Source organism: Eretmochelys imbricata, chromosome 1 (assembly GCF_965152235.1).
Source record: "Eretmochelys imbricata isolate rEreImb1 chromosome 1, rEreImb1.hap1, whole genome shotgun sequence".
Classification (NCBI taxonomy): domain Eukaryota; kingdom Metazoa; phylum Chordata; order Testudines; family Cheloniidae; genus Eretmochelys; species Eretmochelys imbricata.
This window is the reverse complement of record NC_135572.1, coordinates 230,997,083-231,013,673: the sequence shown is the minus strand read 5'-3', so window position 1 is coordinate 231,013,673 and position 16,591 is coordinate 230,997,083. Positions and strand designations below refer to the sequence as shown.

The following is a 16,591-nucleotide window of genomic DNA, read 5'->3' as shown; positions in this document are numbered from 1 at the left end:
TCTGTTTGTATCCACATGTTTAATCTTTCCAGTAAAATAGTAAGCTCTTTGAGGCAGGGATGGTCTTTTCGTTGTTTGTACAGTACCTGACACAATGGGGTCCTGATTCATGATTGGGACTTTTAAGACACTACTGCAGTACAAATAATACCTAATTAATGTTAAACCAAGCCACCTTGGGCATATTACGAGCTAAAAAAGGTGTGTTCGGGGTTTTTTTTATTTATTTATTTTTTTAAATCAAGTGAACTTCAGTTAAATTTTCAAAATACCATAATTTTTAACTCCTGTTTTGTTTGTTTTATTGAAATTTAGCACTCTGAAAAATCCCACTTGGTGCCGATTTGCACCTTTAGGCATCTAAATACCTTTCATAATCCGTCCCTAAGAGCTCACATTAAACATTACTTGGTCATCTCTGTGAACTTATAACAAAACCATGGAAGACCAGACTTAACTTTCCTGATACTTCTAGAATACCGGGGGGGGAGGGGGGACCCTTTCTTTATGCATCATAAAGAAACCACAAAGGGCAGAAGTCTCTCTCTTTCTCTCTCAAATTCCTTTGCATGTCCCCTTTGAACTTTTCCCAGAATGAAATAAGAAATGTGATATAGAATAGTGGTCTAAAATGTGGGTTTGCCTCATTGTCACTTTTTACATTTGCAGATTTGAGAGATGCGTGCGCACACACATACAGTACCTCAGGATAAAGAGAGAGACTTCCTTGGTGTAAACATAGTTTTTTCTAGAACATAGTGAATGTAGTTGTTTGGTTAAAATAAGATGTTTATATGATAGAATAAATGTTCTACAATTGAAAAGGAATTTATTAAACACTTAATACAAAAGTATCTTTTCTTAAAACTCAGTAATGAGCTTAGCAAAAGGCATTCCTTGAAGTTACCGGCCTTTAGAAGATCCACTATCGCCAGCCAGTCAATTATTCCTGAGAACACCATTCACTTTGACTGTTACGGGTTTATCTCTCAAAATAACTGACCCCCACCAATGTTGTGTCACTTCTAATTTTTTTTAGCCTGGAGCTCCTAGAACTGAAAAGATGGCTGTTGATCAGGACTGGAGCAATGTTTATCCAACTGCAGCAGCATTTAATCCTTCTTCAGTGCCTCTTCCCATCCGAATGGGCTATCCTGTGAAGAGAGGAGTACCTCCACCGAAAGGAGGCAATTTGGAGCTTATAAAGGTAGGGTGCATCACTATAGTCTTTATATAACTTAGTTTTATTTCAACTCTCAAAGACCAGTGATTTGCAGTATGGCTTGATCAAAATATTTTCTCCAGATAGCACTTCATACTTGATATATTTATCACACAATATATTTAACATAATACAACTGTGTACCCAAGTAGCGAATGAAGAGAATCAGTTCAGCTTTACTATCAGTTTACTGTGATCCCTTAAACTGTCATGCATACAGAGTCTGATCTTGGTGACTTGCTCTCATAACTTGTTAATGAGACTTGTGCTGGGTCAGAGGTGAGAGGAGACACTTACTTATTTAATCCTCTCATTTAAATCTCGTATCACACACTTGGTCTAAAGAGAATAAGTAGTGAAAGTAGTAACAGAAGTAGAATAAGACTTTGTTCGTTGAGCAAGTTATTGTCTGCTCAAGAGAGTGCCTTCAATTTTAAGTTCACACAGCAGTTTATTTGTTTATAAGCAAACTAGGTTACTGAAAAATAATCAAATATTTTATTTCAGATCCCTAACTTTTTGCATCTGACTCCCCCAGCAATTAAGAAACACTGTGCAGCTCTTAAAGGTGAGTTTTTGCCTTTTCTTTAAAACAGTTTCCTTGGCATTCTTAAGACACTTTAAGTAATTTAATTACACCTGTGTGGCAGGATAAGAAGACCCACATACAAAGCTTGCTGCTTGTCAGACTTCTTTCTCAGTATTGTCCAGTACCATTTTTCTTTTGTCCCATTGAAATATGATTCCACATCAATCACATAACCCTATATATTCATGTTTCCTCAACTCTGAGGGAGTTATGTTTTTTCCCCCAGAAAAGAGGCCACTGGGAGACTTAATGTGTGACTCTGGGTTGTGATGTATTCAACGTGCTGGATAGATTGCATTGCTCTTCTGTTAGGCTTAGCTAGTATAGGGAAATGGAAAACCTGATGTCTTGATGAGTATGGGGCTTGGATATGACTCAGTCCAGAGAAAACGATGGCCTGGTTTATGCACAGTGTTTTGTACCGGTAAAACTGTTGGTTAGGACTGCACTTTTTAAAAACTGATATAGGTTTTATGGTACAACCCCCAATGTGGATGTAGTTATATCAGTATAAAGGTGCTTCTGCCCCATTCAGAAGAGGAAGCTAAACTGCTATACATTTATACTTGTGTAATTGCATCCACCCTGGGGTTGTACTTCTTTAACTGCAGCATTTTAGCTATACCAGTATATTGCCTGAGGAAAGCAGCTGGAAGAGTTGAGAAAGATCGTATAAATTCTCCAGCTGAGTTTGTGCAGCAGATACAATCTAGTTGTATTAGATATTTGATTGCTCTTGGATGCCCAGGTAGTGACTGAGGCCAAGAGTGTTTTTTATATGTATCTTTTGAGGAGTGCAACCTATCTTCTTCCAGTGAAGATCTTGTCATAGTTACCCATGCCAATGTCCTCTCAAAAGTAATTACTGTAATGTGTTCCGCTTGGTTCTACAACTTGAAATGGTTTGGAAATTAAAGCTAATGAAGAACGTAGCAGTCGCCAGGGCACGTTCTACTGGTGGTGTAGAATCTCTACTGTGTGCCAGTAAGTTTCCAGGTGGAATTCAAAATCTTGTTTTTAATGTATAGATCCCTAAATAGCCCCTCCATATAGAAGAGAGGGATCCACTGGCAGTATGTTCTCTGTGAGGAATTCTCTACTTTGAAATTCAGGGGTCTTCTATTTTGAAATTTTGTTTTTCACCGTCTGCCCAGACGCAGATGATCTGTTAACTAGAGCTGGTCAGGAATTTTTTAGAAAAATGTCCATGTGCCAAAACCAATCTCAAAACAGGATCAAGTTTGACAAATCTCCCCCCCCCCCCCCAAAAAAAAAAAAAAGTTGACTGAAAAGGGAGAAAAAAATTGCTTTTTTTGGTTTTCAAATGTTTTGAGAATTTTGACTTTTCTTCTTCCTGATATGAGTTGGGAGGGGGAAAGACTTCTGAAATATAAGATATATAAATATGATAAAATTCTCAAATATTTGTGAGATGGAAAAATAGTTTCCTACCCAGCTCTGCTGTTAGCCTTCAGAGTATGCTGCAAAGCCCATCTTTTCTTCTGGATATCTGGAAAGGGTTCTTCCAGCATGAAGCTGATGCGCTAATTTCAAAAGTAAAGAAATATTGTGGTGGTGCTTGTAAACCAATAACAGCTTTGTGTTTTCATTATGTAAGGGAATATGGCTTCCCTATAAATATACAAAAAAAATCTTTAGAACTATAAATACAGATAAGCAACAATTTTTTAAAAACTTAACTTTTTTATCCCTCAGATTTCTGCACTGAGTGGCCAACTGTATTGGACAGTGATGAGAAATGTGAGCAGCATTTTCCTATTGAAATTGAGACAGTAGATTATGTTTCAGCAGGGCCATCTGTTCGTAATCCCAAAGCAAGAGTGGTGACTTTAAGAGTAAGTATTATATTTTAGTAAACAAAAAAAGGCATTTTTCAAGCTCTTTCAAGAAGTGTTGCAATTGAGACTCAAATGAAAGACAGTAGATTACTTTAAATATAGAGCAACATGTGGAAACTCATTCATATTAGTATGACCTGTATCAGATATAAGTGAGGAGCAGTTTAAAGTAAAGCCAAAGTGACATGCTTTCTGTCCATTCAAACTTTCTGTAAGGCAGAGACAGATACAGTTACCAGCCACATGAATTTATTTTGGAAACAGAAATGCCATCAAGCTTGATAAAGCCAAAATCTTAGATTCCTTTCCCCAAGGAATAACTTAATTAAGTAATCTCTGACCAATGGCTGGCATTTTGTGGGCCTGATCTCTTCTAGGACCCATTATTGCTTTTGCTTTTTTTTCATTTGTTTGCTATAACTGTAAGACTTTTATTATAATGAGAAACTTTATTATAATGAGTTAACTTGTGTTGTGGCCACAGGGATCTGTTTAACAGCTTTCTAATTAAACTCTCATGCTTTCTAATCTAATGTCATCAGGTTAATGTGCTCTGACTCGTGATGCTCATTATTAATTTGCTAGAATGTGATAGTAACAAAAGCTTGGATTGGAACTGTTCCCAAAAACAGAAATGTAGTCCTGGGCGTGTAGTCATTTCAGGTATTTTATTCTTTGTCTTCAAGGTGACTTCCAAAGGGGAAAGGAGTTATAGTAAAACAGCAGGCCTGTGATGAAATAATTTTAATTCTGCTTGATATTTACCCCAGAAATGGCAGAATATAAAGTCATACCTGGCTTTGGTGGAGGACTCCTTGGAGGACTAGAGCATTTGGGTGATAGCTTACTCAGCTAGAACAGAAAGGGCAAAGTGAGTCATTATCAGAGCGCTTTAATTCACCTGTCTGGGTGTTTGATATCCAGCAGTTCACAGAAACAAAACTCTTACGTTTTATGAATTAAGCCATGGAAAGCAGGTATCCTGTCCTAGGGATGTGAAAACAGTGTAATACTGCTTGGGGCCAAGGTGGCAGAAATCGTGTTACTTTTTCCTCTTCTATTTTATTTTGGGTAAAAGTAATGTTTAAAAAACTATTCCATTATCTCAGTGGTCCTAATATAGTTATGACTTTGTTAATATTCCAGGACCTATAACTACATTAAAATGGAATTAAGGTTGTGAATAATGGGGTGGGGCTGGGATTAAAAATATTTCAGAGGTGTTGTAATTATCATCCCAAAAATCAAGCATTACAAACTAAGGTAACTGAATTAACACTAAGGTAACTAAGATAACACTTTTTTCGATCTTTTTCGTATGGAAGGTAGAGATGCACAGTTAAGGCATGCATATAACCTTAGCACTACCTTGTAGTGACATCCTGTAATAACCATATGATTAAGGCATTTCAGTGTTTGTTGTCCCAGATCAGATTAAATTGATTTTTAAAGATGTATTAGACTTTTTCGTGTTTTCCCCCTTGTGTTGCCAGTGCAAGGGAGAGTTAAGTTTTTATTGGATGCCTTAAGTATGCATTTCTTACACTAATATCTTTGGATTTCTGAAGTATAACGGTTAACTTTCAATTTCCTGGGTTTGTAATGGTTTTGGGGTAATTAAAACATTGTTGTTTGTTTTTCCCGCCTTAAGTTACTGAAATCTACTTGTAAGCATAACTTAATTTTATGTATTGGAGTCTTTATAATTGAAAATGTCATACATGAACACTAAACAAGAAACACAGGGAACACTACTTTGTGATGTAGTATTGACATTAAATAATTTTTAAAACTTTAGTTTGAGGGCAGATTCCAATACACCAAAGCTGTGCAAAGGAGACAGCTGAGGGTACTGGTGAATTTGGCTCTTAATTTGCGTTAATTTGACCTACTTGTGTAGAGGGCTGAGTTAATCAGATAGGTGGTATGTGAGGCAGTGGGGGAGAGGAGAACAGGGAGAACCCAATCCCAGTGTCTTCTTGCTTTAAGGGTTGCCCTGCCTATCTGGCAGTGCCATCTCAGCATGCAGTGGAGCTCAGTAGCACTGATGCCCAAGCTAGTATGTGGAAATAGAAACTTTTAAAGAGCAGCGACAGGTGGGCTAAGTAATTGACCAGTGAGAACTCTTGACATGGGTCCAGTCCCCCTCATATGACTGACTCTTTACAACGAGTAGAATTGTCGTATGCAAATTATCAATACAGGAACAGTGGTGACGGGTGGTTACAACCCTATCTGTGGCCTATTATAATTACAAAAATATTAGATACAATTATTAACAACCTTGGTTGTAGCTGTGGGCAAGATAAGATTTCAGATAAGTTTAACCATATGGATGTCTTATTCCTCTAAGATCATTTTGGACAAAGAAAAGACAGAGAGGGATGCTAAATATCTTGAATTACCCTATTTTTAAACTATAAACTAACAGACTTGATCATTCATTCTGTAATCAAAGTGTAAGTGCTGTAATGTTGGGAAGGATACGCTGTTTTTCATAACAAGGAGGTTGTGGAAAATGGAACTCAATCTTAACTAAGGAGAGTTGAGACCAGTGCCTCTAGTATAAATTAACTTCCCTCAGGGTGGCAGGTCTTTGATATGCATGGGAAGGGGTATATTTGGTTTTGAAATCTAAAAGGCTTGTCTGTACTTTTTGGGTTTGGGGTTGAGGAGATTGGGGTCGGGAAAGTGGTAGTAAGGGCATTAGACCCTGGCTACCTCAACCAGGGTATCTCCATTTCCTGTGGTCGGGGTGATGAGGATTGGCTTGAATTCTCTCTGAATGAGAGATGTGTGGGCTTTAATGGGTGTAAGGAAGTACCTGTAGAAGTGTTGTCCCGTTCTTCGGTCTTCTCCCTCCGTGTGTGGGATTACATTGTTTGTTAGATGGCTTTTGCAGCTTGCCTGGCAGACTGGTACTTGGGCATCTGACTCTGGTGACTACTTACTTTGGAGTGCTGCTACATGGTGGCTGAGAAATTTGAGTGTAGCTCTTGGGTGAAAGAGAGGTGGAGGCCTGGGAGTGGTTGTAAGGATGAGGGGGATCTCTTGATCCCTGTGGTGATGAACAGGAAATGAGGCAAGAAGAAAGCTTGTTTTTTGTTGTTGTTTTTTACGAGAAACTTAAATTGAGATGTTGTATCTGACTACCATTAGTTCTGCCTTGAAAGGCTAGAGTGTTAGTCATAGACATAGAGTCATAGACTTTAAGGTCAGAAGGGACCATTATAATTGTCTAGTCTGACCTCCTGCACAACACAGGCCACAGAATCTCACCCACCCACTCCTGTAACAAACCCCTAACCTACTTCTGAGCTATTGAAGTCATCAAATTGTGGTTTAAAGACTTCAGGGTGCAGAGAATCCTCCAGCAAGTGACCTGTGCCCCACACTGCAGAGGAAGGCAGAAAATGCCCAGGGCCTCTACCAATCTGCCCTGGAGGAAAATTGCCATATTTGAGATCAGGAAGGAATCAGCTAAACCCTGAGCATGTGAGTAAGACTCACCAGCCAGACACCCAGGAAAGAATTCTCTGTAGTAACTCAGATCCCACCCCATCTAACATCCCATCACAGGCCATTGGGCATATTTACCGCTAATAGTCAAAGATCAATTAATTGCCAATATTAGGCTATCCCATCATACCATCCCCTCCATAAACCTATCAAGCTTAGTCTTGAAGCCAGATATGTCTCTTGCCCCCACTGCTCCCCTTGGAAGGCTGTTCCAGAACTTCACTCTTCTAATGGTTAGAAACCTTTGTCTAATTTCAAGACTAAACTTCCTGATGGCCAGTTTATATCCATTTGTTCTTGTGTCCTCATTGGTACTGAGCTTAAATAATTCCTCTCCTTCCCTGGTATTTATCCCTCTGATATATGTATAGAGAGCAATCATATCTCCCCTCAGCCTTCTTTTGGTTAGGCTAAACAAGCCAAAGATCTTTGAGTCTCCTTTCATAAGAAAGGTTTTCCATTCCTCGGATCATCCTAGTAGCCCTTCTCTGTACCTGTTCCAGTTTGAATTCATCCTTCTCAAACATGGGAGACCAGAACTGCACACAGTATTCCAGATGAGGTCTCGCCAGTGCCTTGTATAATGGTACTAACACCTCCTTATCTCTACCAGAAATGCCTCGCCTGATGCATCCCAAGACCACATTAGCTTTTTTCGCAGCCATATCGCATTGGCGGCTCTTAGTCATCCTGTGATCAACCAATACTCCGAGGTCCTTCTCCTCCTCTATTACTTCCAACTGATGAGTCCCCAGATTATAACAAAAATTCTTGTTATTCATCCCTAAATGCATGACCTTACACTTCTCACTATTAAATTTCATCCTATTACTATTGCTACAGTTTAAAGGTCATCTAGATCTTCCTGTATGATATCCTGGTCCTTCTCTGTATTTGCAATACCTCCCAGCTTTGTGTCATCGTCAAACTTTCTTAGCGCGCACCCACTTTTTGTGCCAAGGTCAGTAATATAAAAAGATCAAATAAGATTGGTCCCAAAACCAATCCCTGAGGCACTCCACGAGTAACCTCCCTCCAGCCTGACAGTTCACCTTTCAGTATGACCCGTTGTAGTCTCCCTTTTAACCTGTTCCTTATCCACCTTTCAGTTTTCATATTGATCCCCATCTTTTCCAATTTAACTAATTTCCCATGTGGAACCGTATCAAATGACTTACTGAAACTGAGGTAAATTAGATCCACTGTGTTTCCTTTGTCTAAAAAAAATCTGTTACCTTCTCAAAGAAGGAGATCAGGTTGGTTTGGCACAATCTATCTTTTGTAAAACCATGTTATATTTTGTCCCAATTACCATTGACTCAATGTCCTTAACTACTTTCTCCTTCAAAAATTTTTCCAAGACCTTGCATACTACAGATGTCAAACTAACAGGCCTATAATTACCCGGATCACTTTTTTTCCCTTTCTTAAAAATAGGAACTATGTTAGCAATTCTCCAATCATACGGTACAACCCCTGAGTTTACAGATTCATTAAAAATTCTTGCTAATGGGCTTGCAATTTCATGTGCTAGTTCCTCTAATATTCTCGGATGAAGATTATCTGGGCTCTCCGATTTAGTCCCATTAAGATGTTCGAGTTTGGCTTCTACTTCGGATGTGGTAATATCTACGTCCATATCCTCATTCCCATTTGTCATCCTGCCATTATCCCTAAGCTCCTCATTAAAGGAGTGCTGCAAAGGAGGCAAAGTATTTTATTTAGATATTGGGCCATGCCTAGATGATCCTTAACCCCCCCTCCATCCACAGTGTTTAGCGGTCCCACTTCTTTTCTTTGTAGGCTTTCTGTTAATCACCTCTCTGAGATGCTTGCTCATCCAGCTTGGATTACAACTCCTGCCTGTGAATTTTTTCCCCTTTCTTGGGATGCAGGCTTCTGTTAGTTTCTGCAACTTTGACTTGAAGTAATTCCAGGCCTCCTCTGCCTTTAGATCCACAAGTTCTTCAGTCCAATCCACTTCCCTAACTAATTTCCTTAATTTTTTTAAGTTAGCCCTTTTGAAATCAAAAACCCTAGTCACAGATCTATTTTTGTTTATTCTTCCATTTAGTTTGAACTGAATTAGCTCATGATCGCTTGAACCAAGTTTGTCCCCTACAGCCATTTCTTCTATGAGGTCTTCACTGCTCACCAAAACCAAATCTAAAGTGGCATCCCCTCTTGTTGGTTCAGCAACTACTTGGTAAAGGAATCCATCAGCTATCGCATCCAGGAAAATCTGAGCCCTATTATTATTACTAGCACTCATCCTCCAGTCTATATCTGTAAAGTTAAAGTCTCCCATGATCACACAATTCCCATTAGTATTTACTTCATTAAAACATTAAAGAGGTCTCTATCCATATCCAAATCGGATCCCGGCAGTCTATAGCACACCCCAAGCACTATCCCAGGAGAGGCTCTAGTAGCTTTCTTCCCCAATGTGATTTTTTGCCCACCATTCCATCACGTCTTATTTCTTTATAGTCTGCCTCCTCATTGATATACAGTGCTGCTCCACCATCTTTATCTTTATTTCTCTTTCCTAAACAGCACATACCCTTCAATACCTGTACTCCAGTCACGAATACTATTCCACCATGTTTCTGTTATCCCTATAATATCTGGTTTCACTTCCTGCACCAGAAACTCTAGTTCCTCCATTTTGTTACCTAGACACCTCGCATTTATATACAAACATCTTAATTTTTGCTTTTTGGCTTTGCTCACATTCTTTGCCAGATTAGGCACAGACATTCTACCTCCAGTATCACCTATTAAACTGGTATCCACACTGCCCTTCCTCCTTATGTCCATTCTCCTACCCATGGCTGTATCTTTTCTTACTTTGTTTTCCTCCCTCTCAGTGTTAAAATCCAGCATGGAGATTACCTGGACATCTCCCAACCATCTCCCCCAAAGTCCTAGTTTAAAGTTCTCTTAATCAGTTGTGCCAGCCACCATCCTAGAAGTCTGTTTCCCTTCCTACTCAGGTGAAGTACGTCCTGAGAGAACAGTCCTCTGTTCATGAATGCCTCTCAGTGGCCATACATCCCAAAGCCCTTCTTATAGCACCACTGCCTGAGCCATCTGTTGATCATCATAATCTTGTCACACCTTTGTTGCCCTTCTCTAGGAACAGGCAGAATCCCACTGAAGATCACCTGAGCCTCGATGTCCTTAAGCGTCTTCCCCAGCCTGGCATAGTCACGCTTGGTACGTTCCAGCGAGAATCTAGCTGTATCATTTGTTCCCACATGAAGGACAATCAGTGGTTTCTTTCCCTCTCCTGTTAGGATCCTCTTCAGCCTCAGATCCACGTCCCGTATCTTAGCACCCGGCAGACAGCACACCCTTCCGTTCTGTGGATCAGCTCTGGTTACTGGCCTGTCTGTTCTTCTCAGTAAGAAGTCCCCAGTCATTTAGACCTGCCTTTTCCTGGTGATGGTGCAATTCTCTGGTCTATCCTCTGTTCCCTCTGGATGTAAGTCCTATCAATTCCTATTCTCCCTTGCAATCCTCTGCAACCCATCCTGTATCCTTCTGGGGCTCATATTTGGTGGTGTTATCTCCATTAACTCTTTCCCTCTTGCTATAGAATTAGCTGCTCTTCTCTTCTTTCTTGCCCTCCCACCTTCAGTGACCAGCTGCTGTGCACCTTCTTCATTTTCCAACTCTGCAGACCTGTTCCTGAGATCTGTTTCTCCTTCACAAGCCCCTCTCTTCCTTTGCCTGGTTCTCTTAGTCACATGCTTCCCCTGTCCACTTTCCTCACTTTCCCCCTCACTTTTCTTCCCTCAGAGTTCTTTGGTCCTGCTTCCATCTGCAAGTCTGAGCTTTTCCCTTCAGCCTCCTCATGTCTTTACTTCATCATCTGCTTGAACCCCCTTCTAAACTCAATCAGAGTTTCCACCTGCATCTCCAATCCTCAGATCTTTTCTTCCATCAGCTCTATCAGGTGGTACTTTATGCAGACAAAACTCTTTTCAGGTACCCCCTCCAGGATCATGTACATGCCGCAGCTTCTACATCCTGTCATCTTCATTGTGTCTTCCACTGCTTGGGTCACTACCACTGCTGCCTCTGTATCTGTCATCGCCTTCTCACCTAAGTCCTGTTAGTCTGGGAAACACAAACCAAACCAAAACAAACCCCCAACGAGCACCACAACAATGCCAGAACGCCACACACTCCCTTCACTAGCCTGTCTGTTCCTCCGCCTGGTTCTCCTAGTCTTCCCCCCTAAACTCCCATTGCAAACTCCACTCAAACTCCCCTGTTTACAGCTCTGTTTGCTGCCTCCCGTTCCGCTGCAGCTATCTGTTGTAGGAGTTTGAGTGTCAAAGTAGTTCGATAGACTTTAATGGGCTTTGAATCAGGTCTGTAACAATCAATGCAAGAGCATAAAGACAGCAGGGCTCAATATTTCAGGTTAGAAGCTAATCGCCATGTGAAAATTGCTCACCACAGTTCAGGAGATCCAGATGCCCATGTGCAGCTTAAAACTGTAGTGGTTTCATAGGAAATATAAATGAATGCAGGTTGTAAATTAGCAGTACTCAGGCCGATGTAACACTGCACTTCTAATAACCCCATTTGCCAGTAGTGATGTGGCAATGCTAGCCTCTGCTGCCTGTAGAAATGGGGCTTCAGCAGAAGCAGTCTCCCTTTACAACTGTGAGGAACAGTCTTCTTGACAGTGGCGGGAAGAAGGCTGGGGACTGTCTTATCTTCATGCATTTGTCTAGCCCACATGGTGGGTGCATGGTATCAAGAAACTGTGACCCCACCCAACCCACACCTACAGCCCAGCAAACATTCCCGATGCACCCTGTGCAAGACCAAGGGTCAGCTACAGACCTGCCCCCCAGCCTGCCTGTGTATGTGTGGGGGGGCTCTCATTGCTTTTGTATCAGTAAAAGAATGGTATTAAAAAAATAAACAAACAAAAAACAACACTTCTTTGGGACAGGCAGGGGTGTGGTAGTAGCGGTCATTCCTGCAGGAATAGTTAGATGCTCACTGTTCCTGCTGTGGATCCAGGCTTCTCCATAAGTCTATCAAAACTGTGTGTGTGTGGGGGGGGGTCCTTCTTTTTTCCTCTTTTCTTTTAGTTGACCAGTGGTTAGCTGGCAATGTGAAACTTCAGAGCCTGAGAAAACTGTGCATTATTTAGTACCCTGATTTTATTCTTAAAATCTTATTCTCAGTGTTCGTGTTTGTATCTTTGTGGGGGGGGAGGGGTGCGTGTGATTGTTTTTAGTCTTACATTTTAAACAAGGTAGTTGTGAAATTGAAACACTCTAGTCCAAAATTTTAAAAATCAGTTGGGTTTTTTCTGTTTTTTTTTTAGAATAGGTTTATTAGGCATTTTGCTACACTTCAGATTTTCGGAAATGTAAATGTCCTTAAATCCCAGTTCTTTCCGGTGATTATTCCTTGTTGACATCGGAATCCAAATACTTAATAATGATGTAGATCTGGTAGATTGCTGTCAGTGACCATCTGTTATAAAGCATAGAGGTTCTGGGGTTGTGCAGTATAATGCAGAAAATGGCTTTTGATGAACTCTCTCTATTTTTGTGTAATGAACTTAGTGCTATTGAAAAGCACTGTATTGTCATTTTTCAGCCTGATCTTAAGAATCGCCTTTGTGGCTGAGATATTAGCCCTCTGTCTGGGCCCCCCGACAGTGGGCTCTGTCATAGTGGCTTTTGTATGATAAGGACAGGTCCCATTAAAAGCTTCAGAAGACCATCAACTTGTCTAATTCTTTAGAAGAGCCATCAGAATATGCTAACTTTGAATAATGTTACCTCTGAGCTATCTAGTTCCCTGAGCTATCCAGTTCGTTGGGGAGTTTTTTGTTTTTCCCTCCCTCACCTGCCCATTAGATACAAGTTGCTACATTTGTGAATTGGAACTGAATTTGACTTGTCAGTAACCAACAATTTTCTAAAATTTTCTTTACCAGTAACTTTTGTTACTGGAGCATTGCTCAGAAGAAAAATAAGCTTCAGAGGACAAAGAAAATGTAACTATCTGTTATCACAAGTCAGTGGTCTGGTGCTACATATATTCAGTAGCCACGTCCTAATACAGGTTGGTTTTTTAGCTAACAGGAGTATTCTGAATGATTTAGAGGTAGGTGTATGTGTTCACGTACCTACACACGCATGTGACTCCCCCTGAAACACACACTGTCCTATCTAGCTGAAATGTGTGTCCTCTGATATTAGCATGTGATATAGTGTTTATAGAGCAGCATGTGGATATTCATTATCAGTATTCAACCAAAAAAAGGGAGTACAAATGAAACAGCTAGCCGTATGGCCTTCGAGGCACTTATGATCATACCCCAGACCCCATTAATGAATTCTGTCTTTAGTGTTCTCTGATTAATCCTGTGACAACATAATCTGCCTGGTGCGCGCGCGTGTGTGTGTGTGTGTGTTTTGGGGTGGGGGGGGGTGCTGGGAGGAGATTTTAAGGTGGAAAGCAGATGGCATTAGGTCAAACAGTGACTGAGATTCTATCAGTGAGTTTGCAGGTATTTGCTGCAACAGTCTCCATTGTGCTATGGAATAAGGAAACCTCTGTTGCTGATGTGCAAATTTAGATTTGTTTTATAAAACAAAAGTGTAGAAATTGTGTTGCTTTTGAGGAAAATAATTGTGTAGAGGCTCTTTAAGATCTTAATTTGTCCCCCCAATTTTTTCATTCCCTCCCCCTCCAATGCACTTGCTTGGGTCTAATCTCAAATAGAAATCTCATCTGCTGTTAGCCAAACCTGGTGTTGTTATAGGACTGAAAATATAATCCGCTGTCATTTTACATCATTGACTGTTAATGATACTATGGGTTATAAACATTAACTATCATAAAACAGTGTGGAGCATTCTAGTTGATAGTTGTAAACAGTGAAATTATTATCCTGCTTGAACTAGCTAACTGCATAAATGTCTGTCATAGTAATGCAGCCCTGAATGCACAGAAATAAAAATGAAATCTTTTTAAATTCCTGTAACATAAACTGAGCAGACCATTAAATATTGCTCATGAAACACAGTAATATGAGAATGCTATAAAGGTGTGTGGTGTCATGAGTTTGGGATAATTACACTATGCACATGCGAGTATAACAGATAAAGATACCGCACAACTAATGTAGTATGAAAAGTACTGCTATGTTGCAATGGAAGTGTTTTGCGTTGTTGGTAAATAAGAGCTAATGCCTGAGATCTGGGTTGATGGTTTTCACAATATACCAGGAGGTTCTGTTAAAGCAAGCTTAGATAGTCATGATTTTACAGTGCCTATGTATGCTAACATGTTGTGTGTTTGCCACACAGTCCCTGAAACCCTGCAGAGCTCATAGCATAATCTGTTCATAAGCTTTCTGCAGCACTGACTCATTCTTAAAAGAAGTCTTTGACAAAGAATGTTTTTCAAAATTTTAGCCACAAAATACCTAATTGAAGACGGTTATTCAAAAATATGTCTTAAAACTGGTAGTAGAAATGTCCTCTCTCAGCTGTTTTAAATAGTGGCTTATGGAAGGGTTTTTATTGTTGAAGCTTTAATGAAAGTTAAACTACTTAGAACTTTCTTCTAAGATCTCATTCAGTGTGCTCTTTGTAGACCCTAAGGATCCAGCAGAAAATCTTATGAGAGCAAAGGTATTTACTCATTACCTTTTTCTAATGTGCTCTGTGATGGTATGGCATTTCCCCGGAAGAGGTTCCATTTTAAATGGTGTTGGATATACGAGACCCACTCTTGCACACACTGATGTGTGTCTTGCATGGAGCCAGACCTCTCAAGTGTACTGGATCTTGTACGACATTCTGAGTTTAGGGTGAAATCAGGCTGCCTGTTCAATAGGAGGAAATTCTCATCCCCTCTCTCTTCTCCCCCCCCCACCCCCTCCGGCCTGTACCTATATAGGGTAATGTGGACTGAACTGTAAGCAACAGACAGAATTCACATCTTACATCTGCTGACTGCTTTTTATATTTCCATACACTTACACAGCCCTTATTATGAAAACCTCATATCCTGATACTAAAAGGTAGTCAAGATCCCCTTCTTACAAATAACTGTACAAAGAGTTCATAAGGAAATTGCAGGCAGTACGGAGATTAGAGCTCTCTTCCACTCAAATTGCCTTTCAGACTGAATGTGCTAGATATGTGCTTTGGTTATCCTATCTCCAGTCACTGCACCACACTCCTCTCCTAAAGCAAGGTTGAGAACTCAATATTTCTGATCTCCAAAATTCTACTGCTTGCCTACTAAGTAGTTGTGTAACCCACAGACTGTGTGTGATGAGTCCCCATCTAGTGGCTAGGCCCCACTACAAACCTTTAACAGATGCTGACCTCTATGTGATGTGAAGGTCCAGGTTTCAAATTCATGTGGAGGGAATTTACAGTTGCAATTTACAGTTGCAAGTTACAATGTGTTTTTTGTTTTCTTTCAAGAAACTGGTTAATATAATTAGTAGACAGAACCTTGTTTAAAACAGAACTTACAGTTTAAAATAAAATCTGTAAATTGTGGTGTGATATGCAGCAAAATACAGGTAATCCACATTTAGGTCATTTGTCAAACATTTTGATTGTGATGTCACATGCTAGCAGACATCCATTCTCTCTGTAAGCCCGTCTCCTCTACACATTGCTAAAATTCTATAAATCGTTCTTACATAGTCTGGACCTAGAGGAAAACAATCTTCCTCAATAGCATTGCCATATTGTCTTAAATCATAAGACCTTCAGAACAGGTAACATAGCTTTTGTATATTTATTTGTAAAATGTTATGTGAAGTTAGTGCTGTGACATTTTTAGTGCTACAATTTTTTTCCCTCTTGTTGGTTAAAGACGTATATTCCAAGTTCTGTGCCTCAGCCATTTTTGGGTCATTAATTTAATCCTACTCATTATTAATCTAATACATTTTTCCTGAAGTTTGTTAAAGCTTCCTAATTATTTTAGCCCTTTTAGCTACCATTGGCTCAGGGCTAGTCTACACTAGAATTGCTACAGCGACGCAGCTGTAGTGCAGCGCTCTATGCTGACGGGAGAGAGCTCTCCTGTCGGCATAATTACTCCATCTCCCCAAGCGGTGGGAGAGCTTCTCCTGCTGAATTAGCACTGTCCACACTGGCGCTTAGGTCGGTGTAATTTATGTTGCTCAGGGGGATGGCTTTTTCACACCCCGGAGCAACTTGAGTTATACCACAGTAAGCGTGAGTGTGTACAAGCCCTCAGTCTGGGGGTTTTGTCTGCCATTTGTTGACAAACCCCTACCTTCCTTTGACTGGTGGGGGTGTTAACAGGCCACTTTGCCTTGAATGGTCCCTTGAAAATGTGTCAACTACTGATACTAAACAATCT

General features: G+C 40.3%; 1 protein-coding gene across 1 annotated transcript in view; it reads left to right on the top strand.

The window, feature by feature from the left end:
• The window catches only part of MRPS35 (mitochondrial ribosomal protein S35), a 54,105-nt gene that overhangs the window by 5,481 nt on the left and 32,033 nt on the right, over positions 1–16,591 (top strand). The window contains exons 3-5 of the mRNA XM_077825348.1: positions 1,040–1,207; positions 1,730–1,790; positions 3,528–3,667. Of these exons, the coding sequence (XP_077681474.1) occupies positions 1,040–1,207; positions 1,730–1,790; positions 3,528–3,667 (369 nt within the window). The remainder of the gene's footprint in view (positions 1–1,039; positions 1,208–1,729; positions 1,791–3,527; positions 3,668–16,591) is intronic.